Source organism: Zonotrichia albicollis, chromosome 11 (genome assembly GCF_047830755.1).
Source record: "Zonotrichia albicollis isolate bZonAlb1 chromosome 11, bZonAlb1.hap1, whole genome shotgun sequence".
Taxonomy (NCBI): Eukaryota; Metazoa; Chordata; class Aves; order Passeriformes; family Passerellidae; genus Zonotrichia; species Zonotrichia albicollis.
This window is the reverse complement of record NC_133829.1, coordinates 22192995-22219164: the sequence shown is the minus strand read 5'-3', so window position 1 is coordinate 22219164 and position 26170 is coordinate 22192995. Positions and strand designations below refer to the sequence as shown.

At 35.9% G+C, this 26170-nt stretch overlaps 1 protein-coding gene across 1 annotated transcript; it reads left to right on the top strand.

The window, feature by feature from the left end:
- Window positions 1-24349, top strand: LOC141730599 (unconventional myosin-VI-like). Its single transcript, XM_074549747.1, is given in 13 exon segments — window positions 1-154; window positions 267-344; window positions 1261-1390; window positions 2145-2235; window positions 3462-3612; window positions 5008-5216; window positions 5586-5664; window positions 7377-7537; window positions 15928-16031; window positions 17269-17400; window positions 19521-19547; window positions 21695-21913; window positions 23317-24349. Coding segments are annotated over 13 exon segments (1710 nt in total). The 5' UTR covers window positions 1-25; the 3' UTR covers window positions 23517-24349.
- The last annotated feature ends 1821 nt before the right edge of the window (window positions 24350-26170 follow it).

Sequence of the window (26170 nt, the reverse complement as noted above, 5' to 3'; positions counted from 1 at the left end):
TGTGTATGTGTCTGTGAATTTAGGGATGGTGTCAGTTCTGGATTTGATGCAAGGTGGTTTCCCGTCACGAGCGTCATTTCATGAACTGTATAATATGTACAAGAAATACTTGCCTGAAAAATTGGCTCGACTGGACCCTAGGCTTTTTTGCAAAGTAAGAAAATAATTCTTCTGTATCATCCACATGAGAAAATATATTGTGATGTTGGTTTTCATGTTTCTTTGAAGGAGGCAGAATTTAATCCTTTCTGGTTTCTGTGTTTCAGGCCCTATTTAAAGCCCTGGGACTGAATGAAAATGATTACAAATTTGGACTAACCAAGGTGTTTTTTAGACCTGGCAAGGTAATCTTTTTCTTGGAGTTCATGATTATGAATCTTAAAATAATTTCCATTTGAAAAGCACATTTGAAAGTAACATTGTTTAACACATTGGTAAAAGTGTGGCCAACCTAAATAAGGTTGCCCAGGATTTGTATAAATAATTTTGTTCATTTTCTTTGAATAAACCACAAAATTTGTATGGATACAATTGGGTTTATAGTCTTGTTGCTGATGCTGCAGTATTTCTAATGCAATGTTTGTATTCCAAGAATTATGTTGACTTTTAAAAAGATGAAGTCAGAGCCAAGAAGAAATATTTTCTAGTAAAATCTGTTTATAACTGAAATCTCCTTCTGTGATTCTGAACATTGCTGCTTCTATTCAGAGTAAGGAGATGAAGTTGAGAGCTATTGCGATGACAAAGGAAAATTATTGTAATCCCAGAAAAATGTTCTTCCTGTCTTATATTTACTGAAAAGCAGAAGTGCAGGATTTTCAGAAAACGTTGCCTTCAATGGGAAACTTATACAAAGGTTAAAAATTGAGAAGTGCTTTCAGCTTTTATTTTTTTCCACAGATACATAATTAGATGTGTTTTGAAGTTGTGGAAGGCCAGAGTTCATCTCCAGGATGTATAAAAGCAATTGATTTTTAAAAATTTTGACAATAAGTATTTTTGGTGTTTAGTAAACGGTTATATTATTCAAAATGCCAAGGGTTGGACGTCCATACAGCAAACATATAAAAAATCTGCGCTTGTAATTTCTGTTATCATTAAACAACAAAGTGTAAGAAAATTATCTGCTGACTTTAATTGAAAGCTGATATAATGACATACAGTTTATATAAAAAATTTTAATTCAGCCTGATCTCAAACAATAGTATCTAACACTCTCTGTCCTGCTAATATGTAAAACTTGTTTTAATTGCCATTTAGTTTGCAGAGTTTGATCAGATAATGAAGTCTGATCCGGATCACTTGGCAGAGCTGGTTAAACGAGTGAACCGCTGGCTTATCTGCAGTCGTTGGAAAAAAGTTCAATGGTGTTCTCTCTCGGTGATTAAATGTATGTGGCTTATGTTTTATTAACTCAAAATGTTGGTTAAAAATACAGCAAAGCAATTAATAACACCTTGAAATGTGGCCAAGGACATGTATAGCAGATACATACTGAACTCTGAGTAACTGATTTCAAGGTTGGTGGGATTTTTCTTGAAGTTACTCTGCTGAGTAGTAATAAGGTGGTGTGCAATAGAGATTGGCACTTGTGGTGTGCTTCAGAAAAGGTACCTGGGAGATTGGGAAGGGTCTGATGCAGAATGTCAGCAGTCTCTGATAACATGGAGGGTGAAAACTGCATTAGAATGGGGAAGAAGAGCATAAAGGCCTTATGCCAGTGCACACATGGCTGTGCATTTGGGCCAGCACAGTCTGTGACTGATTATTATTTGTTGCTGTTTATAGTGAAGCAAATAGAATTTCTGAATTCTTAGGAGATTTCAGACATCATAGATTGTAACACTAAAATCTTGGGTGTGCTCTAACTTTTAACAAAAGTTACTGGTATCTGTGAATCTGGAGGGGTGTATGAGTGTGCACACATTTCATTGTTCCTGTTGGATTTGGGTGGGAGCCTCTGTGCCTGGCACAAGATTGTGAATTCTGCTATTCTGTTTCTTAAATGTTGTGGTTCCAATATACAAAAAGCTCTCAAGCACACATAGTCTGCATACAGTTTTGTGACATCAAATGTATAAGGAAGATAGTAGTTGTGTTAAACTGTATAAAACATTAAGATTCTGTCTTATGTGTGTTTACAGTGAAAAATAAGATAAAATATCGAGCCAGTGCCTGCATTAAAATACAAAAGACTATTCGTATGTGGCTTTGCAAGAGAAAGCACAAACCATGGTAAGAAGATATTCCTTGGTTGAAGGAAGTATGTTTTAAATAATATTTTCTTGGGACTGTAAGAGGAGGTTTACTTTATTAACTAAATCTATCTGAAATCATAGAGTGATGCTGAGTACAATTGAAGGAGACTGAGAGGTTCTGTGTTCCTTCACTCTTTTCCAAGGATGCATAGACTAAATCTGAACCTTTCCTAAAGATGTTTCTTTATCTCTTTGTTCATAAAATCCTTCAGTGACAACCTTGTTTTTAAAAATTTTTTATTAAGTCTGTCTAATTTAATTTAAGGTCGTTAATTGTTGTCCTTTACAAGGTCACACCTTCCTTCCTTTATAGGCTCCCTTTCATTTTTATCTTAGAAATAATAACTGTCTTATCTCCTCATGAAATTAATTCCATTATCTGATTGCAGGGAATACTGATGGAAAAACTACTTCAGTAATTAAGCTCTGCTGACACCTTAATGTTCTTTGACAGAGACATAGCTCTGTTCTAGTTGTGGGCCTCATAAATTCTTTTACATCCTTTGAGAATTATGTTTCATTTTGAATCTTGGCATTTCTGACTTTTTTTTTTAGCTAATTGGTGCTCATCTTTAATGATTTGATTTTGTTTCTACTTTTGTGTGTTGATTTGCAAATCCCAGTATAGTGATATCTGTTTAGGAAGGTTGTCTGCAGATTTGTAACTTCTGTGTGGGGCCTTCAATAGTGGTTCTTAAAAAAACTCTTGAGTTTTCCTGAACTCCTCCCCAGCCTTGCTTTCTCAATCCTTTGGGGTGTAATGATGGTGTTCATTCTGGGATGTAATACTGTGTAGTAGAGTTTTATCTGATTAATTCTGTTACTGCTCTTTGAATAAGTAGCGCTACTCAGCCTTTATCCTTTCCAGTTAAAATCCTCTAGTGGATACTAATAATCATTAGTATCCATTTATTATTGTGAGAAAAACAAAAAGCCAGCCCAAATTAATTCTCAAAATAAAAATGCATTTTTCCATTTTGAGCCACTGTTTGCTAAGTAATTTTAGTTACTGCTTGGAAAAGGCTCCATTGCTTAGTTACTTGATGTGATAATGTTCAAATTTCAAAGAAGAGGGAGAGTTTTGTCAGAAGGCATAACTTCTCTCCCCATCTACCTTTTTTACATGAGTGATTTGTGGAGTTTTAAAAGTATCACCATCCAAAATTATTTCAAATAAGCAAATAAGCTGTCTTACCTTCACAGCATTGATGGCCTGATAAAAGTACGTACACTGAAGAAGAGACTTGATAAATTTAATGAAGTAGTAAGTGCTCTGAAGGAGGGAAAAGCAGAGACAAGCAAGCAGGTCAAGGAGTTGGAGGCTTCTATTGATGCATCAATGACCAAAATTAAGGTATGTGATAATAATGAGAGAAAAAGTATCTTTGTACTGGAATCTTTTAAAAGCTTCATCTAAAGGAGAAGGCCAATGCATTTTTTTTAACAGAAAATATACTTTAAAATTGTGGTCTTAATTTTCAGTCACTGGGTAATTCCTGTTTAAAACTATTTGTAAATATAACTGAAGTGAATCCTGAAAATAGGTGCGTATGACTTTGGTATCTGTGTGTCAAAATTGGCACTGAAGGTTTTAAAGAAAAAATGCATGTTGGTATTACGAGACAAGTGCTGTCAATTTGTTTGACAACAGACAAGTTGTTTGTTGCTTTCACTATTGGAATACCAATTACCATTATTACCATTATTACCATTATCAGAATGCCAATTACCATTGCCAATATTTTAACTTAATAAGGGCTGAAAATGATAAAAGGCATTTATCACAGACTAGAGACATTTCCAGTTATGAGGTTTTTCAAACTTGGTGGTAAAGAGAATTCAGCTTGTTGATTATGCTTCAGGTCTGTAGTCCTCTCTTTCTTACCACAGAATCACAAAGACAAAATGAAGGCACACTGGCATTTATTAATGTTAGAAAAAGTTTGGTTTCTTGAATTCATATTTCATGCAATATTATAGCTTTCTTAGTGTGCCATATTAAGACTTCTCTATTTAAAATCGCTGTTGAAAAGATGGTAGAGTTAACCTATCAGCTTAGGGTTCTCTTTTCTAATGAAAATTATAACATGTGATTATCATCATGATACACTATCAGAAAAGGTCAGCAAATCCCCATATTGCAGTTTTATTAGTAAGATGTGAATTGTAAAATGAAATTAAATTGTACCTGTCAATAAGGTTTGAAAACGTGTCTAGCAAAGGCTATTTTTGAAGCATTTTCAACCTGTAATTTGTTACTAATAACTTTTTAGAAAAAGTTAGTCACAACACAGTGCAGTATTTTTTCTGAGTGCTAGCAGAAATATTAAGAAAAGCTATTTCATGTATGACATAAAAGCGGAGCTGTAAATAACCACTAAAGAAGATAAGAGCACAATGCAAAATACACTGGGAAGGCTTTAATTTCCATCCTAGCATGCTAAGAATTAATTTCTGTTGCTTAAAACTGCAAGATTTAAAATGTGAAGGTATGTTTTGAAAGGAAGTTAAGTTAATTTCACTGATGATATGGAGATGAATTTGGATGGTTTTATAGGAGAGGGGAGAGGAATGGGTCCTCAGGATTGTAGAAAAAAAGGGAAGAGTGGACTCAAGCTTCCCAGCTCTGAGGTGTATATATGATTTAAATATAGTGCTCAGTGATGTCATATCACTTAATATTTTTAAGTATGTTCTTTCAGAAGTGAAGTACAAATAAAAAACAATTACCCTCTTATTATTTTTGCAGACCACTATAATGACTAGAGAACAGATACAGAAAGAATATGATGCTTTAGTTAAAAGCTCAGAGCAGCTTCTGAGTGCACTGCAAAAGAAGAAGCAGCAAGAGGACGAAGCAGAGAGGCTACGACGCATCCAGGAGGAAATGGAAAAGGAAAGGAAGAGACGTGAAGAGGAAGACCAAAAATGAAGGAAGGAAGAAGAGGAAAGACGCCTGTGAGTCTTGAATTTGAATAAGTTGCTGGTTATAGAATGAGAAGAAAACAGGAAAGGCTTTTAAATGAAGTTGGTTTTGATACACTTTCACTTAGAGAATAATTTGGATTGTATTTCTGTGCAGTGTTGAAACATTTCCTTTGTAAGGCAAGTGACAGAAGAGCATATGGAAGAAATTATATGATGCAGCTGGAAATACAGATGAACTTGAAAAATTTCATAATTTACATGTAGTATCTTGTCATCAGAACTGTACTGATTTGTGGAGTACCAATCAGTTTTATGAAAGAGACTTTGTATTTCTTACTATTTCTTGTTCATTTGTGTCATAATAACACATTTTCATTTTCTTCTCCTCTTATGTAATAGGAAATCTGAGATTGAGGCAAAGAGAAAACAGGGAGAGGAAGAGAGAAAAAAGAAAGAAGAAGAAGAAAAACGTATTCAGGTTAATTCTTTAGCTGTGTGTGGCTTTGGGGGATTTCTTGTTACTGTGATGGTTTTGGGGTTGTGTGTTTATTTTCTTGTATTCATTTACTTATTTATAAATGCTTTTTGTAGCTTATGTTCTCCACCAAGTCCAATGGCTTCTTTCTATAAATGCATTTCTCAGAGTCATTCCCCAATGTTGCTTTATTAGTAAATATAGGGCAAATGTCATGTTTAGCGTATGCCAAGACAGATCACCTATTTCTAGTTCCTATGCAACTTCACATATTCTGAGTGGAGGTGCATCTGTTTTTAAAGGATTTTAAAAGTTATTTTAAAAATATGCAGCGTTGGGGAATCCTGGTTTAGCCTTTGAAGATTTGGTGGGTGGTTCATGTCAGGCAAGTTTGGCATTCTTTTACTAAAGTCACATCTTGACTTTGATTGTGTTGTTTACTTGCTTAACTGCAAACACTTTGAGATGCCAGTAATAATGAGAGGAGGCAGGACTGTCCTTGGTAGCTCCTTTGGCTGCACTAAATACACGCAGCTCAAACCCCACTCCTCCACCTTTCCCCTTGATTTATGGCAATTCTTACTGATTTCATAATGAGCTCTCCTTCGGAGGTGTGTTTGGATCCTGTATCCCTCTTTTCCTTTTTTATTGGAAATTGCTTGGGTGACCTGGGATAGCAGTCTTATGAAAAAAGAACATCTATAGTGATTGTCTTTATCAATGTTTCTTGGGTTCTGAGCTGTGGATATCTGCAATGCAGAATGTAATTTACACTTTTACTTTAAAATGCTGTGTTTGGATCCAAGTGGATATATAATCCTGTAAGGTGTTTCATTCTCCCACATAGAGTTCCTTTCTCATTATCTTTCCTCCTGCTGGTTGGTTTTATCAGCTAATCTAAAACAAGATTCATAAGGTAAAGTCACTGGTGTAATGGTACAGTTTTCGGTGTTTTAGTGGTGCAACTTCACAATGATGGGTGGGAAGCAGCTTTGTTTCCTTGTTAATTTTGGGGCACTGCTAAAACTTGGTGTATGTGCCTTTTGAAGGTATGAATTGGATGGTCCTGTTTTATTTACTGTGTGTGCAAGGCTTTTTGTGAAATAATGATGGTTAACTGCTGCTGTTGTTTGACTCTGCAGAGGCAGTATATTTGAATTGCTCCTGCACTGCACTAAGTTGGAAGTTTTACCATTTGCTTAAATTCATGTTAGATCAGTTCCACAGAGAATTCCAGTGTCTGTCTTAATCCCTTTTCAAAATGACATACAGACCTGTATCCAAAGTAGTGCCTGTTACAAAGTCCTGTGATGCCAAGAGCAGAATATCAAGGAAGTATTGTGTTAGTGCTATGGAGAAGCAGCCATAGCCTCAGTTTCATTTGAGTTTTAATGATTCTGAAAACTTCTGAATATTAGTTTTTATAATAATGAAAAAAATAATTCATATATTTAAAAAATTACTTGGCACTTTATTAAAAAAGTTAATATAAGTGGTGGACAATATTTGATAAACTATATGAAAACCAAGATTCAGTTTGTAGCTGTTTCATTTTTCTTGGGTCTAACTAAATACTAATGCTGTTAATTTTTCATTTCTGTAAACTGTACATGTTTCCAAAAGCTAATACACAACATAGCATTTTTTTCAAATACTGCTCATGTAGCATTTTGGTTTTGATTGGGTAAGGCTAAAGGTGTCCTGTTCTCAAACAGGCTGAGATTGAGGCTCAGCTGGCTAGAGAGCGAGAGGAGGAGACGCAGCACCAGGCCGTGCTTGAACAGGAGCGCCGTGACCACGAGCTGGCAATGAGGATTGCCCAGAGCGAGGCAGAGCTCATCAGTGATGAGGCACAGCTGGATTTAGGTTTGCGCAGGTATGGAGTCAAGGAGTTACATTTTCCTCTCTGTGCTTTCTTTTCTCCCCATCCTGCTCCCTTGGAGAAGACTATGCTCTTGTTTGGTTAATGGAACTTTGTGTTCATTAAATGGAGCTTTTAAGTCAGTATATTGGAATGTTTTTCAAATTAAATTTTGAAATTTGTTAGATTGCTTTTGCTTAGACTTTCTTCATTTTGCGTCTTGCTACATCAGTGATTTTGTAGGTGCTTGTGGACATGACTGCAGGTCTCTTTCTTTTTTTGAGTTCTAACAAGGATGGCCAACTTAGAATTCTGATTTTTATGACTCATTTAAAGTAGGGAATAGAATTTCTTCAGTGGTAAGTAATAATAAAATACATCTTTGCTAGGTCTTGATGGTGGTTCTATTTTTACAGTGAATTTGTGTGGGATTTTTTTTTTTAAAGAAGAAGCTCTCTTTAACTGCAGAAATAAAAGTAATTTCTGGGCCCTGACTGGTAAGTTTTTTCAAGTGGAATGAAAATACCTAACATAGATGAGTTCAAATGTTAAGTGTTAGTCTTGTTTTGTGTCAATTTTTGATGTGCGATAAAATGAGCTTAACCTTTGATACACAGAACCACACTGCCTGTCTGCAGAGCAAGAACTCTTCGTGTGTAAAAGGTGATGTCTTAGAAGCAACTTAGAAGTTCCAGTAAAAATGGTACTTACTGGTCAAGTTGCATGAAGGGACCTGTGAACATGGTCACATACTTGGTGACTTCATTAATATGACTCTACTCTGTTGTTGTTGTTGAAATGAGTGCAAGAAAATCCCTTGTGTTGCCATGAAATTTCAAGCTCCTAGATGTATTTCTTTTGCTACCCAAATTTCATCTAAATGTATACTTTTTTTAATAACTGTATGCTTGCTTGAGATAGGTGGGTAATTTTTTGTCATGTTCAATACTGACTTCTGGGCAGTTCCACTGAAATGGTTGTGTTTTTTCCCTCGGTACTGCAATAGCTGTCAAATTGTCTCTGACTGAGACTGACATGCTCCATTCACAGAATCAGAATGGTTTGGGTTGGAAGGGGACCTTGAAAATCATCTCTTTCCTGCCCCCTGCCATGGTCAGGGACACCTTCCATTAGACTAGGTAGCTCAGAGGCCCATCCAAGCTGGGATGGGGCAGCCACAGCTCCCTTGGGAAGGCTGTTCCAGTGCCTCACCACTCTCCCTGTCTGGATTTTGGTGCAATACTTTAAAGGTAGACACAAAGTCACTCTAGTCTTGCAACCTGGCAGAGTTCTCTTAAATATGAAAGAAGGGATGCAGTAGTCAAGAGCTCAGAGAATTCAGTAACTTCTCTGTCAGTGAAGCTCTAACCTCCACTGGGTTTCCTACTGCTCATAGGTGATTTTGGCATTGGTCTTTCTTGTATAATCCCAGAATGGATGATGAGCTAATTGTCATCATAACTCTTTGACTGCCAGTTTCTCTGCTGTGTAGCTAGCCCAGTTCTGCTGTGCAGCTGGTAGGTGACTGAAGACCCTTCTAAGTGTTTGGAAAGTACTCAGTGGTCTGAACATGTTAGTATAGAGATGGAAATAATTTCTTGAGCAAGATAATACCTAAATCTAGAAAAGAAGTGATAGATTTTCCTGCTTACATGAGATCTTTTTTATCTCATTGGCAAATTTTTTCCCTTGTTTCCAAAGTCTACTTCAAATAGTTCATTGCACATTCAAAACCTGAACAGAATGCTTTTAATTTAATATTTGATTTTATTTTGGTTTGTTTAAAATCAGACTAAAACCTTACCCAGGCCCCAGTATCTTCTATTGAAATCAGAGGATTTTCATATAATTTCAGGAGTTGCCTTAAAGGTAGCAGCTAAAGAAATTTGGTGAAATGCAAACTATTGGTTAGAATAAATAATGTAATCTAATATTAAAACATAAAGTCTCAGGACTTCTTTTATATTATACCAATCAAAATTTTGCTGGAGTCTAAAGAAGTTATAGTCTACGGTCTTCTACATTTGAGACTGACATATTAGCATGTGATACACTAAAATCACTGACTTTTCTATAAGTATATATATCTTCCCTGTTAAATTTTGCTGTAATAAGATAAAGCATGTGTGACTTCATACTGAATTCATGCAGTATATTGCTTTTACAGTGTTATCACACTTCTGTAAAAATTGGTTTCATCCTTACATATTGGCATGAAGAAAATAAAGGTATTTTCCATTGTATGGTTGTAACTGTTGAGTGAAAAGAGGAAGAAAAGGGTGATTTTATGCGCTCAGTTTTAACAAATACGTGACACTTTTGTGTTGTCATATTTGAACTTGAGTGCCTGTAGTTTATTTCTTTTTTCCACAGTGCCTTGCTGTATTCACTTTCATAGCTTTCATAGATATTTCAAGGGGCATAAGTATTAACAGTTTCCTTAAAAAATATATTTGTTGGCTACTATCAAAGAAGAAAAGTTGTTTGTTCTGGCAGCAGATCCAGGATTTTCATTTGTGCTTATTCTGTGCTGGATCTGCTGGACCTCTTCTAGCTTTATCCAATTTTACTACTCATCCACAGTTTGAAAGGATGTGTAATATGTGATTTACTGCACCCAGGGGTAAATTAAAGGTAATGACTAGCAGTTAAGTAAAAATTAATTTAGATAGTAAGTATCTGCTTTCAACTGGGTAGTTTTTATTCATTTATGTGGCTTATTGAAGTGTACAGTATGGCATGTAACATCAAAAGAAAGCTAGTCTTAGAAGAGTGTTGTGAGTGTATCTCTCCTGGGTTTTGCATTGGAACAATCCTATGTCCTAATTTAGAACAGATAGTGCTACCTGTGCTCAGCTGTGTGTTTCCAGCACAGCAGTTACACTTGGGGTCTGTTCACAGCTTGCATGAAGAAGCACCCATCCTGTTCCCAGAGCAGCTACAGGAGGATTGCTGCTGTTTCTTGTGACACGCTTATCCAAGCATGAAATACATCAGTAGTATGATTCAAAGTCTCTGCTTTTGAAAGATTGGACAGGGGAGAAAGGCTGGGGGAAGCTTTCACTTGTACATTTCTTTTTTCCCAGATTATTATTTAAGTCATAACTGAATGAGAAAGTTTTGGGGGGAAAAGAGGTTTATATAATCAGCTAAAAATAATAATAATAAAAATTCTTAAGATAATAAAGAAGATGTGAGAGAGCAGGAAATGCTATGACCCACCTTTTCTTGCTTCAGATTATTAAAATATTAACTAGGTAGTAGTTTGTCTAACATTAAATGTCTTCTGTTTGCAGAGCCAATGGAACAAAGCCACAAATGACTACGTATGGCATTTTTTTCCATTTGAATGCTCTAATAGATAAAAGCCACATTAATTAATCAAAAGAAATTGATATTGTCTTCTTATTTACTAATACCCCATAGCAATCTTTGTTAGTATGCATCTGTAATTTCTAAGTCAATTTTTAATGCCTCATATTCATTACTTTGCTTACATCTAATAAACCCTTTAATAACCAAATATACCAAATAACATCTATTCAAAAATCATTATATAATTGCTGTAAAGTTTTTAACATACCATCCATTTTTCACTGCCCTGTGTAATTTATTGTTCTTTACAGAATCAGGACTCTGTGTGTGTGTATGTGTGTCTGTCTGTCTATCTATCTATCTGTCTATCTGTCTGTCTATCTATCTATCTATCTATCTGTCTGTCTATTTTTGTGTGTGTGTCTGAATTGAAATAATTAAAAATAAGTAGTCGTTTCCTGTGCATTTAATTTAATTTCAGTTTGATTGTCAAGACACTTTCATGGTTATAAAGGCTGGTTTTATATCCATATATATTTGGTTTATGCTCATATACCAATTTTCTTGTAGGGAACAAATGGCCACAGAAATGTCAGAAATATTGTCTAGGTAGGTGAGAAGGTATAACACCAGTGAATCAATCATTTTCTAAAAACAAATCACACATTAAATGGGTTGAATTATTATGGAATTAAAAGTAATGGAATCTGGGTTTTTTTTTAATTATGAGCAGGTAACTAAATTATTTCTTTCAGATAAATTGCATTTACCATTTTTTCAGCAATTATTTCTTTGCTATTTTAACTTATTATATTGAAAAAGAATAAGAATTGTTCATGTACCCTGTAATTTTCTATAATTTCATTAATGCTTCTCCAGCTTTCTTCTCCTCTCACCTTTGTGATAAACAGATCACAAGGCTCCACATCTTTTAAAGGCATATTTCTACAGATTCAGCACAAAGCTAATGAAGCCATTTAACAGCAATGTAATTGTTGGTGCATTTAATAAGGAAATATGCTCATTAGAGTTCTCTTAAAATAAAAGTAGTTTTGAAAATTTCCATGGTAAGACCATATTAAAAACCCTCTTAAGATATCCAAACAAAATCTCCTTCTGGGATTTCTTGAATGATAATGTGAGATTTTATGCACAATGCAGAAGAAAAGATAAATACAGGTTTGGGTCTGAATATGCTAGTTGGTCAAATACTAATACTCTGTTCAAAGAAATTTTTGTGATTGTCTTCCATATCAGCAAGTAAATAGAAAGTGTTTTCTGCAACTTGATGGTAGAAATTTTTTTTGACATTGATTTTGTGAACCTTACAGAAGAAGAAAAAATGTTTAGAGGTTTTGAAAGTGAATCTGTTGTTTAACAAGTTACTAAGCTATGTATGTATAGTTTGAAGATGCTCAGTCTCACATGTTTAATGAATTGTCTAGTGGTATCATGGATGATTGGAATGCAGCTGGTAACTAAATTTTTCTCCTGCAGTATTTTAAGAATAGGCATAAACCACATAAGGTGTAATTAAGGTAGCATGTGAATTTAAATGGCCATATTGTATTGCATATATTGACATAGTTCCAATGACAGTGGCCAATTCTTAATGTACAAAAAGATGAAAAAATTTTGGGGCCAGATCAGGCTCTGTGTTCTGGTCGGATTCAAAATGCAATGCTTCTCAGTATCTGCTTGTTTAAAAAAAATTGTCTCACTTTTCATACACTGGAAGCCTTTGACATGAGACTGGTCTTTTCTATTTTTAGTCTGAAAATACTGTTTATGATACATAACTCTCATATGGAGCAGTGAAGATGGAATGTCAAAGGTGATGCTCCTCTTGCTGCCAGACTGTTGTGCTTGAGGTCCTGTAGAAAACAAGCAAGTGGTCTTCAGAGTGCACAGTAGTACCCTAATAGAAAGACTAAGCCATTCAATTGGATTAGCGTTCTTAAAGATTACTACAACCTAGTTCTGCTGTGCTAAATTAGGCAGCAAACTCTTAGAGTGGTGGGTAATGTTGCTAAATAAGGAAAATCCTTAGGATTTGTCAAATTAGGTTCAAAAAGGTTAGACACCAGGCAGTGCAAATTAATTATCAGGAATCCTTGATGTCCTACAGAATAGAACAAAATATTAAAGTATATATTTTGAAGAAGTTTGTCCAGTTATTTGTTTTACAGTCATGAGTAGTCCTAAGTCAACTTTTTACGTTTGACTTCTCAAACTCCAACTGGAAGCTGTGTGGACTCAGATTAGTAGTATGAGTAGACATTAAGCTGCTACTCCAACAGCAAGATTCTGTAGTTTTAATTATACTGAAGAGATGGTTCAGTTGTTATTAAGAGGAATGTTAGGTTTATTCAATGAAATTTAAATTGCATTTGTTATCACTGCTTTCAAAACTGCTGTATCTGCATAAAGAAAAAATTCAGGGTATAATAGTTTTTTATAACCTTCTAATTAAAAAAGGAAAATAAACATAAAACTTCACGGTACCACATGAGACCTTTATGGAAAAATAAATGTTAAAATAATATTCATTAGATTATACCTATGTGGTGGTTTGACCAGGAAGAAGTGGGAATTCTGGGAAGCTGTGGTCAAACCAATGAAGGTTTTGGGTTTGAGACTGGCACCTGGTGTAGCCAGTGGGGTTTGGACACACCTCCGAGAATACACAGGGGTTAAAAAGCAGAGCTCTGCCCCTGGCAGGCTCTCTTGGGACGTCGAGGAGAAGAGGTCAGATCTCCCTCCCCTGTCCAGTCGCTGCTGCTGGGCGGGGGAGGAGCAGCCACGTGGTAGGCCCGGGGCCTGGACAGAGATGGGAGGTGAGGGGGCTTTCGAAGATAGAAGGGTAGAAGATCCCAGGGAGTCAGCCCTCGGGCAGCCATTCCCCCCCCAGGAGGGAGAGAGAGAGAGAGCCGGCGACACCGAATGTGATAGCAGCCGGCCCAGGAGGAGAAGGGAAGAAGAAGAGTGCCCGGCCGGAGCGGCAGCGTGTGAGCAGCGTGTGTGAGAGTGCCGCTCCGGGACAGACAGAGACTGAAAGTTTTAACCCCTTTCTTTCATGATTGAAGCCTTGCAAAAAATGCTAATCCTCCTCGAAGCTAAATAAAAAGAGAAATTAAAAATGAGATAAGACAAAGACCTAGCCCGAAGAACATAGAAATGATTGAATGAAGAGAGATGATTTAGAGTGGCCTTTTAGCTAGACTTTTCTTGTAGCCATAGACTCAGTTGTTCCTGTGACACAGACTGCACTTAAGAAGAAGCAGTAGCTCAGAAACCAAGAAAGTTCATTCGTGAAGACCCCCCGGCCCCAGAGAGTTAGAAAATTATAGAAGAGACAGATGTCCCAAAGCAGAGACTGTGCCTTTTTAGAGTGAAACAAAGCATCCTTGAAAGACAACCCTAAAAGCAGCTCTAGTCCATGCGTCAGTAGTGAGAGCACTGAGCATAGAAAGAAAATGTCACAAGCAGCAAAAAGACTTTTTTCCAGGCGGTGCCGAAGTGACAGAGAAACACACGAAGTTTCAGTGTGTTTCCAAGAGAAGCCTATAGAACAAGAAAGACTCCTTTCCTCTTCATGAACTGAAGTTTGAGTATACTAAAGTGTCGTGCCAGGCTGAGCAGTTAGTGTTTTGAGAAAATGTATCAGATTGAGAAAGTCAAGTAGTAGAGAAAAAGAAAGTAGTTTTTTGTAAAGTTTTCAATTTTTTTTTTCTCTTTTCCTTATAGTCTTTCCCTATTTTCCTGTAGTTTAAGTAATAAAGTGTTCTTTATGTTTAAGCTAAAGCCTGTTTTGCTTATTCCTAGTCACATCTCACAGCAAACACCAGAGTGAAAACATTTTCATAGAGAGCACTGGCTCTGTGCCAGGCTCAAACCATAACAACCTATTAATACTGTGCCTGTCCCACAAAGATATTACTGCACAAACAGACCTTACAATTAAAAAGCCTGTTTTTTCTTATTGCATCAAGAACTTTGCTACCTTGTTAAAGATTCTTTCTAGTTTCTTTTGAAGAAATTCCCTCAGATCCTGAAAGAATTCAATTTTTATTCTTAGTCATGAGCAGAGACTGGTAAAATCTCGTGTCTGCTCTTGAATTCCTTAGTGTTTAAAAGATGTGCTGATCATCACTGAACATTGCAGTGTTTTCAACTTATTTTATAAGCTGATAATCCACAGGAAGTTTGCTGTTCCTGAGGGAGAGTTCTTCCACTTATCCATACCACATTTCTTGGGGAAAAAAAGAAATTCAGGCTTATGTTTATATCTAATGTTCGTTTCATACATGGAAACATTGTACATTTTCCTAAAGATGATTGAGATTTTAGTAATAATTCCTCACTTGCATTCGCTGTTGACTCACTTTGACATTACCTACATGGTGAAGACCTTTTGCCTTTGGAAAATACTGAGTTTTGATGAGTCTTTTTTTACTGGTCAGCGTTTAGTCCGAGTGGTCTTTTTTACTTTGATGATAAATATCATCACTCTTGATGATCATGATGATCAATATCATCACTCCCAACTCAGAATAAATATTGCTGTTATTAGATGGCCAATATAGAATGAATTTGGTTTCTTCTCTCAAGTTAGGTTTTTGTCAGACAGAATATTTTCTTAAGGTTAGGAACAAGATCAATTTTAAATAGCAGAGGAAATGCCTTTTCTTCCTTCTCCTTGTTCTACTTCAGGAATATTTTTCCTTGTCTGTTTTTTGAATGGAACTAAAAATGTTCAGTCTTTGTTTTTTGCATCTTGGTTCTCACAAAGTAAAATGTACATCAATGTGGGATGAGATACTCAGAATATGTGTCTTTCTATACCTGAAAAATATCAATGACAATTCCTTTTAATCTTTAGGAGGCAAATCAGATTATGATATGATTTTGAGCATAAAATATATTTTCATTTTCTCTTGATAATTCAAACAACTTGAAAACACTATGGTATTTTGTCTGTGTGGTAATAAGTATGACGCATTATTGATCATGGGATCTCTTCCTCTTCTTAAAAAAAATCCTGTTTAATACTTGGAAAAAATACATATACATTTTAAAAATAATTGCAGGGGTCCTGCAGTGCAAGCCACAAAAGCTGCTGCTGGTACTAAGAAGCATGATCTCAGTAAGTGGAAATATGCAGAGCTTCGTGATACAATCAACACCTCCTGTGGTAAGTGGTTTTTTTTCTGAGAAAGAGTTCAAGTTGTAGTTATACGAAAAAGTGTTACTTTCTTCCTATAACAAAGATTAAAAGTTTACATGAGTTTGAGTGAATAACAAATTAATTTTAAAAATTCTCTTACCCCCAAAAGAACAATACACAAAGCTATTTCCATATTAAGGAAACAGAATCTCCTTTGTGATGTCTTTAAGGGATTATATATTTATGATAATAAACATCTTGGGCATAAAATACATGTTATAACTTCTTAATTAAGTTCACTCCATTTGATGTACTTCCACAGAGGGAATAGTAATTATTATGCTTTACCTAGAATTTGCATGTTCTAAGAATTTTTTTGCTATCAATTCTTGCTGTCACCAAATCATAAAGAAAGCAAAAATATGTTCTGTCGTAGATTATTATTCTTTAATTTTCAAAATGTGTAACTTCTTTTTGGAAGCTTACAGTGGGGCATTAATCACCTTGGCCTCAGTGCTGTGAAGATAGAAATAGATAAGAATTATTCGTCTTTTAGGTATTACTGTTTCTTCCTGCTTCTTATTGAAAGCAGTTGGTTAATTTGTGATTTAAGATCACTCACAATTTCTTCCTGGATGTAGAAATTGGAAAGTAACTCATTCTCTTTTAGTGTTTTTACATATGCAAGACTGGAGCAATGTTTTCGGCTATGTAGATGGTGCAGTAATAAGTGGAGTTCTTTCCTCATGAAGCCAGCTTGGATACTCTGAGATAACTAATGAAAAAGCCTTGTCATCATTCAATTCTTAGCATAATGAACTTCAGAAAAATTAAAATACATACATGAAAAAAGAATACAAATATAAGCAGTCAAATTCATGGGTTTTTTTCAGTTGCAGAAATAATGTTCAGCAGTGCAATTAAATTTTTTTAAAATTTGTTTCTGTGCGGCTTGTATTGTGATACTGTCAACAGAAATATTTGTAGCATTTTACTGCTCCAAATGTCCCAGTACAACAGCTACTTTGGGGACTGCCTTTACTCTAAAGCAGAAAAGGATTCATCAAACTCTGAGGGACTTTTTGGGTCATAAAACACAGGCGCTGTGCTGCAGAGAGTGAGGGGTTTTTACATTCCATGTTATCATATTAGTGTCACAGCTTGATCTCCAATCATATACCTTATCAATATAGAAAAACATTTAATAAATATTTTTCTGACTTTTCTCACTCATGCCTTCCCCTTCTCCTTTTTTTTGGGATAGATATTGAACTCTTGGCAGCTTGCAGAGAAGAGTTCCACCGAAGGCTAAAGGTGTATCATGCTTGGAAATCCAAGAATAAGAAACGCAATGCAGAAACAGAACAGCGTGCTCGCAAATCAGTCACAGACTATGGTGAGGAGAGATAATTTTGTGTTTATAGTAATTTTGGTGATAATATTCTAAAGAGAACATTTCTGGAATGTATTCTGGGTTTGCTAGGTTGAAGAAACTTGGAGTTTTTTAGGAGTGTTTTATGTTGATTTAAGGTAAATATTTTGGAAAGATTGAAACTGGCAAATTCTTCACAGAAATTAAAACACTTTCGGTAGACTCAGCTTCTTATGCTTCTTAAAACCTTTTCTCACATCCAGCTGACATCTGTTAAAAAGAGTTCTTGATCTACTGGTGCAGGTGCTGGCATTTTTGTTAAATGTTCATTGCTGTGCTACTTTAATATTTCATAATATTGACATAGACATGTAGACATAGATGTAGATACTTTTAAAAGGTGCTACTAATTATGTCGTTTACATCACTGCTTACATACATCATGTTACATCCTCCTTTATAAAATCTGAGTGTTGATGCTGTAATTCTGGCTCATGGGGTGACAAATTTTGTGTAGACCGTGTTTTCTATTTAGACCCCTCATTCTACTGATTTCACAGGCTGGTGTTTATTGACAAAGCCACACACTAATCAGAGTAAGTTTCTCTTGCATTCATCAAGGAAGTGTGGGAGTTTCATACTGCCAGACCTGGAAATTCTGTACCTGGTTTCTGGAGTGGTATTTACAGAGTGGACTGTTACTCGTTTCCCAATGTTCCACCTCAAAAGTCCGATGATCATCTGTATAAAAGGAATCTAAGAAATTTATAGGATCACAGTTAATGCATGGAACAATTTAGTCAGATCATTCCTTTTGTCTTTTTGTTCCATTATATTTGATATTTGTGTTCCTGTCACACAGTTCATGGGAGAGACAAAGAAAAGGGAAGATAGGGAGAAAGTGCTCTCCCCAAAGTCACATGAGCCTGAGATTAAGGCATTGTTGTAGGACATGGAGAATAAGCATCCCAGGGAATCCAGGTGCCCTAGGTAATCTCAGTCCATGTACAAAGGCACCTCCTTCCCCTTGATTCATTTACTTGAGTTATTAATTACTTGAGCATTACCTGAGTTTGAGGTTCTCAGGGAATTTTAGTATGGATATGTGGCAGGCAAAATCTGGACCCCTGGAGAAGATATTATCAAATAATGGGTCCTTGTGTCTGAAATGTGGTTTTAGCTGCTTAAGAAAGCTTGTGACTGAAATGGCAGGAAAAGGCATTTGAAGCACTTCTGCCAAGTGGTAAATTGCTTTGAACGTTCTCTCTAGAGCTAAATGGGTAAAATATTCATACACAGTGTTGCTGATGGGAAGTATCAAAGAGCAGATGATCTTTGGATTTTTGCACAAAAAGCTGAGAATATTCATATTGTTATCACTTTTGAGATATTTGCTGCATTTTTTTCAGTGTTTTTCATTGTATTTTTTTAACTTCATTGAAATATGGCATAATAAGAGAATAAGAGAACCTTGCAGTTCAGAAGAAATTGATAGTGACCTTTAGAGACTCTCAATGCCAGTATAATTCTTTGCATTGCAAATAATTATACCACATGGGCATTTCACATACATATGTACTGTAGTCATCTGAGAAGGTAGTAAGAAGAAATTCTGATTTCTTAGGTGTTTAAGCTAAAAGTCTTTCCCGTGTCAGTGGATGTGGGCTTCAAGTGATGTAGTTTTTTCTTTACATCTTTTCATTGATTTAATGTAGTTTTACAGTATCCTTTAATGTAATTTTATAAGTATCCTTTATTTAAATTCATGCATTCAGTATAGAAGCTAAGCACTGGTTTGTGTATTATTACTGATATTGACAGAGCTCTGGAAGTTTTTTTTTCTAGCAGAAATGTCAAAAAAATAAAGTACTACATTAATTAAATAGCAGATTTGTCAGAGCAATTTACCACTGAAGCTTTGTAACAGGAATTGCAAATTATTAAGGTGATTTTGAGGTTAAATCTTGATGAAAATAGAAGTAGAAAAAGAGTAGAAACACTTAGAATCTGCATTTGTGTTGTAGCTAGAATTCCTATTTGTTTGTTATCAGCATTGGTGAAAAATGTTGATGTTGTAATGAAGCCATAACTTATAAGGAATCAGCACTTTCATTTTTTGTTCAACATGTAATATTTGTTCACAGATTTTGCACCATTTTTGAGCAACTCAAGTAAGTGAGGAGACAGTTGTTTAAGCTAACTCTGAAGAATAGGAACACTTGAGAGCTCCATACTAACATTGATTAATCCAGTGTTTTGCTACACATGTATATAGAAGTTAATTGTAAAAAAAAAAATGATAATTTGACAATGTTATTAATCTGATGGTAATTATACATGACTCTAGTAATTCAAAAATGTACTTGTCTTCGTGAAAACCTACCCATTTGAGGAGTCATGGGAAGGGAGAGTGAAATAACCTTCTTATATAAATTATTGAAAGATATAATCTCCGATTTTTTACCACAACCACCAACACCCCAAAACCATTCTTGTTCTAGCCTTTTTTTTTTATTGTCTGCACATGGCTTTTTGTTGTAGCAAAACTCTGGAATCAACATAATGTAACAACTGTTTTCCTAGCACACAGACTAACATTCAGGTAGGTGATGGTTTCTTCTGAATAGACAGCCACAGTTCTATAGCACCAATAGAGGCTCCATTGGCTGCTTAGCATTTCCATTCTCTAGATTTGCCCTCTTCTCTAGATTTAGATATGCCTAGGGGTAGAAATGAGCCTTAGCAATTACCATTGCAGTGCAAAAAGTATTCAACAATACTTAAGTACTGATCTGCTGGGATAAATGTTCAGACAATGCATAGAATTAAATTAGTTTTTTATATACTCTGTCTTCCTGTAAGGTGTGTGTTTTATCAGAGTTGATGTATAAAAGTAGCATTCATGTGTTAAAATCTGGGTGCTTTTTTTCTATGTTTGTTGTTAATGCACACATTAGAAAAAGGAGATTTGATGTGTAAGACATATAGGGGTTTGTTAAAGTTCTGCTCTTCAGGTTTAGAAAAACTATTTTTGCTTGAATCTAGGCAAAAGAAATTTCAAGGTGTAGTTGCTAGTCTGTATTAGTTCTGTTCATGACTGTAAAAATAAGTTATTAAAAGTAATTGTAATTTTTCATATTAATAAATGTTAGCTCAGAAATTCTCTTTGTTGCTCAATACACAAGGAAAAAAATTGAATTCACTTTTAATTACTCCTTTTATGCTGAAACATATAAAAAGTTAATCCTGATTTTCTTCTGTAGAGATGGTAAAGGTTCTTAAGCAGGGTATCTGTAACAGTGGTGTAAACCACTAAAACAAGATCAGTAACAAACTTTTGCAGGGGCAGTTATTAAAGGAAAGAATGTTGCTTTTAAGAGCATTTACTATTTAAAATCGATTATGATAGTGTATATGTAAGATTAAGAAGGTTGATCATTTGATGAATTAACATAGAGAGTATCTGCTTTTATTTGAAAGTGAGTTTCTCTCTAGAGTCTGAAATATGGGGAACTCAAAAAGTCCAAAAATGCATGTGGAAAATATTTACCAAAAATATATATGAAACTTGAACAAATTTCATGTAACTTTCTCCTTTAGAAGTTTAGTCAGCTGATCTTAATGGTCAGAAATTAAAAATTCCTTGAAAAAAGAAAGCAGCCAGAAGTTACTTCTAATGCCAGCTTTTGACTTATAGAAATCTAAGCAGAAAATTGTTTGGTGGCAGCTTTGTAATAAGCAGTATTTATTGTCAACATTTCTATTAACAAATTAGTAATTTCTAACAGTATTATACATCCTTTTGTGTCGACTGTCAAACATCAAGTGATGCTTTTGTATGTTTGCAACTGAAAATGCTTCTGTGCGCTGTGATCTTTTTTTACAAAAAAATGGACTGAACTAAAGCAATTACTGATAAATGTTTCTGGTTGGTAAGAAATTTTACATGGCAAGTTTTACCTTAAATATTGATTAAAAGCAGAATATGTTATTTTATTTACTTAGTTTTGTTTAAATTTGCCATTGGGCAACATGTACAGGAGTTAACATGAGCCATTTCTGACCAGTGTTTTAGCTGTTGCAATTAACAGAATGCACATTATATGAGATGGAAATACTTTCTAGGTTTGCTGAGACTTCAGATGACCTTGAGAGATAATCTCTTGGGTTTTGGGGGAGGGTTTGTTTTCTTGTTTGTTTTGTTTGTTTGTTTGTTTGTTTGTTTTTTAATGTGCTGATTAATAAAGGAAGTAATATGGCTTTCTTGTTTTCTAATTGCTTTGTTCACTTATTTTTGGGGGGATGTTTTGAATGATAGCACAACAGAACCCTGCAGCCCAGCTCCCGGGCAGACAACAAGAGATTGAAATAAACAGGCAGCAGCGCTACTTCCGCATTCCCTTCATCCGCCCCGCGGACCAGTACAAGGACCCCCAGAACAAGAAGAAGGGCTGGTGGTACGCACACTTCGATGGGCCCTGGATTGCTCGGCAAATGGAGCTTCACCCTGACAAGGCACCCATTCTGCTTGTAGCAGGTTGGTGTTGAAACTTGGAGAAGGTTCAGAGTTGATAACAAACTTCAGAAAAAGAGGATGAAGTTCCAAGTTCCCCACCTTCCTTCCTCCCTGCCTTCCTTCCTCCCTGCCTTCCTTCCCTCCCTCCCTTTCTCTGTTCTTTCTTATCTGGGCAGAATTTGAGGATTTGGGACTGCTGCTGATGGTGGCCAAATGTTTCAGAATATCACTGGGACATGTAACTGGTCCTATGTTTTACTTCTACACGTACTTCAATTTGGGAAGCCATAGACAGTGGGAAATCAAATGGAAAGAGTTGTATTATTACAAACCCTCAGACTATTCATTGAACTGGAGACAGTGTGAAGATAAAACATCACAATTTATCTGGGAAAGGTCTACTCATTATTATACTGTTTTTAAGTTAGCTGTAAAGAATTACAAGCAGTTTGTATCAAAACAATTTGTGCATATGTTACATTGTCTGTCCATAGCATGAGGCTAATAGCAAGCTGATGCTTTTACCCTATTTATGCTACTTAGTATGGGAAAATAGCTTTTTAATCTTAAAAATTTAGAATAAATGTTGCAATGGATAGGTAGAGATTTATCTGGTAGTGAAATGTATCCTCCTTTTCTGGAGGGTAAGGAACAGGGGAGAAAACACTGGAGAAATGCTGCTTACGCTTCTGTGTTTTGAGATTTTGTATTTAACTTAGAGACTGAGGAAAGGCCATAGCCAATTTGTTTCACTACAGGATTATGCTTTACTGGCAACAAAAGTTTGTTTTCTGCAAATTATTTTAAGTAGAATTCCTTATACCAGCTGTTGCTGTTCAGTGCCAAAGCCCATAGCTAAAAGTAGCAGTGCTGTCGTTGAGTACCTGTTAAAAATAAGATTACGATTTAGTTTGTGAGCTACATATATAATTTCATTGGATTGCCTACGTTGGTCCCACTGTTGGTTTTGTGTGGTAGGCTGACAGATTAGCTACTTGATCCAAAGTCTGGAATTCTTAGTTGCTTTAACCATAAGTAAAGCAGTTCACTATAAAGTGGCCTGAAACTGAAGGTATATGTAATCCAAATGTGGTTGTCATCCTGTAATGGGTTTCAGAAGAATGTATCGAGATGATGATCTTTCGGCTTCTTCCCCTTATTCCTTTTTGCTTGCTGTTTAAGCACAGCTTTGTCAATTGCAGCATCTGATATTAGTTTATTCTCATACTGTTTTAGTGTTCTCTGTGTAACAAAAAACCAGGAAACTGAAAAATGCCTGTATCTGAGGACTTCCTCGTAAGCTCTGAAGTCTACCAGCAAACCAGATCTACAGAGAGGAAATGTAATTAACAAGGATCTAATTTTTATTGATGGGATCTTTCAATGATGTAAAATATGTTTTCTTTTTCCCTTTACCATTTCAGGTAAGGATGACATGGATATGTGTGAGCTTAACCTTGAAGAGACTGGCTTAACCCGAAAGCGAGGTGCTGAAATTTTACCGAGGCAGTTTGAAGAGATTTGGGAACGCTGTGGAGGCATCCAGTATCTGCAAAACGCAATTGCAAGCAGACAAGCTCGCCCCACCTACGCTACGGCGATGCTGCAGAACCTGTTGAAATAAGCGGGCAGGAGCGTTCGCGATGAGAACCTGGCCCGCGATACAAAGGGAAGAGTTCCTCTGTGCTACAGAGGGCCTAAACGTTCTGTAATCAGAGTAGAGATGTTTAATATAAAGTGAACAGATTTTATTAATCATGTGGTTTGTTAATTTGTACTTCATGATGTTTAATCTGTGTAGTGAACTTTACTAGGTATGAGGACCCTGAAGAAACTTCAGGCAGTGTAGTTTGCTGCATTTTGTTTTTATGTTGCATTTTCTTTAACAGTTTCTGTTATAACTCTTAATACTTTCAAGCAATCTGTCTGTACTTGGGTACATATTGCAAAGAACTGCACTGCAACCAGCTTTTTATAAGATTCCTTCTTTAAAACACTGAGTAGCTGGCTTCAAGTGGTGGCCTAGTAAAGAGAATATGCTATTTCTAATAACTGGAATTGTGAGGCCTTAGCTTTGACTTCTGTTATGGAGAAGTTGGAGTATACTTTTATATAATCTGAGACATTTTATGTCCTGATTTGCAAACTGGTTACTGTCTGTATTTAATGATTTTTGTTTTTCCAGAACCTGATGGGAAATCCTCCTAAACTTGAGACCTATAAACCCCTATTAAATTCATTCTCTGTCTTGGTTTAAGAGAAACAGTTTTCTGTATGTTCCAAGAAAAGCATTCATATACGTCAAAATAGTATAATATTGGAGGTCCTCAAAGAATGTACTGCTCTTTAGGGCTTATACCACTTTTCTTGTAGATTTTTTTTCTCTCTTTTTAGTACAAATCTGCTTTGGACTTTATTTTTCTGATGACATTTCTATTAGCGATTCTTGGACAGTTTGTTTGGCCAGGTAGTGTAATTGCAACATATTACGCAAAATTGTCCAACCTTTGTATCTGAAGGTATATAAGATTAAGGATAGCACTAAGGGAAATATGTTCAGCTTTTTGCTGGCAGTATAACTGAACTGAGTATTGAGGCCTGAGCCTCAGAAATCCTCTTTATTTTAACTGTAACAAGATATACAAGGTCTGTAACTTTTGTTAGACTGTATAAAAAATTGGTCCAACAACATAATGCATCTTAATAATATGTGCTGATGGAATAGATACAATTTTTAGTGTACTGAAATATCATAGTGACTTGGATGCTGAGCTATATATTAATCTCCTCTATCAAGTTTCATAGCTTGTAGCAGTTCCCTTATGAAACTGTTTGTTTGGGGAGTTTTTGTGGGTGAGAATCATTAATTTCATGCAGTTTTAAGAAGCATCTCTTTCATTTAAGTGAATGTTGCTTTACCTTGCTAGCCATTATTTCAACAAATTAAACATGACCATTTATTATCTCTCTTAATAGAAATCCAAAATATAAGTAGCTTGATGTCCAATTCATAGCTTGATTTAAAAATGAATTTTTGCCCTTTTTAATTGACAGTTTGCTTACAGTATGAAATAATTTCCACACTCCTTACTGAGCATGAAACCTCCTGGAAACTTTCATTTTTAAAAGGCATAAATATACTGAATTTTCAAGAGGGGTGATTCTGTAGCACAGAGAAAGGGCCTTGCTGACCTTAGACTATGGTTGCGTGCCACAGTCTGCTTGTTGTTATAAACACACTCCTCATGGGAATAATGTGGAGATATTGAAGTGGTATTTAACTTTCTACACACCCACTGCATCAGGGAATCTCAGCTTCTGCTGCAGACCCACTCTACTTCCTGGTCATGTGATTGCAAATGAGAAAATTGTTTTCATTTTACCTAAATTCTTCACTGAAACAGTCATTTTTGGCTGGAAGAGGAAAGAAGGGCATCAGACTACTGGCTGGGAAGTTGTGTGCAAACCTGTACAGTGTTGCGTGAGTTTAAAGGTGCAGCTTATGAAATTTAGATTACTGGTTTAATGTGTTACTGCATTGGAACCAAAATGTGACAGCTTCCAGTCCCCAAACACTTAACACTGCAAGAAGCTGTGCTCACTCATGCGATCCAAGGAAGAAAAATCACTGACCTGACCTGTGTGTGTTTCTGTCAGGTTTAGCTGCTTGAACTAACACATTCCATCTCACTGTGTGTATCTTTAAAAATCCATGGATCTTATGAGACTGAATATTGTAAGCTAAGAACCTCAAATGCTTACATGTCTTAGGTATGTACACATATATGTGTGTCATGGTTTGAGCCTGGCACAGAGCCAGTGCCCCCCATGAAAATGCCTCACCCTGGTGTCTGCTGTGAGATGTGACCAGGAATAAGCAAAACAGGCTCTAACTTAAACATAAAGACCACTTTATTACTTAAACTACAGGAAAATAGGGAGGGACTATAAGGAAAAAAAAAAAAAAAGAATTGGAAACCTTACAAAAAAACCATTTTTCTCCTCCCCCACCACCTGACTTTCCCAATCCAATACATTCTCCCAAAACAACTGCCCAGCCCGGCACGACACTTTAGTATACTCAAACATCAGTTCATGAAGAGGAAAGGAGTCCTTCTCGTTCCATAGGCTTCTCCTGCAAGCACACTGAAACCCCGTGTGCTTCTCTGTTACTTCGGCACCGCCCGGAAGAAAAAAAAGTCCTTCTGCCGCTTGTAACATCGTCCTTCCATGCCCAGTGCTCTCACCACTGACGGCATGGACCAGAGCTGCTTTTAG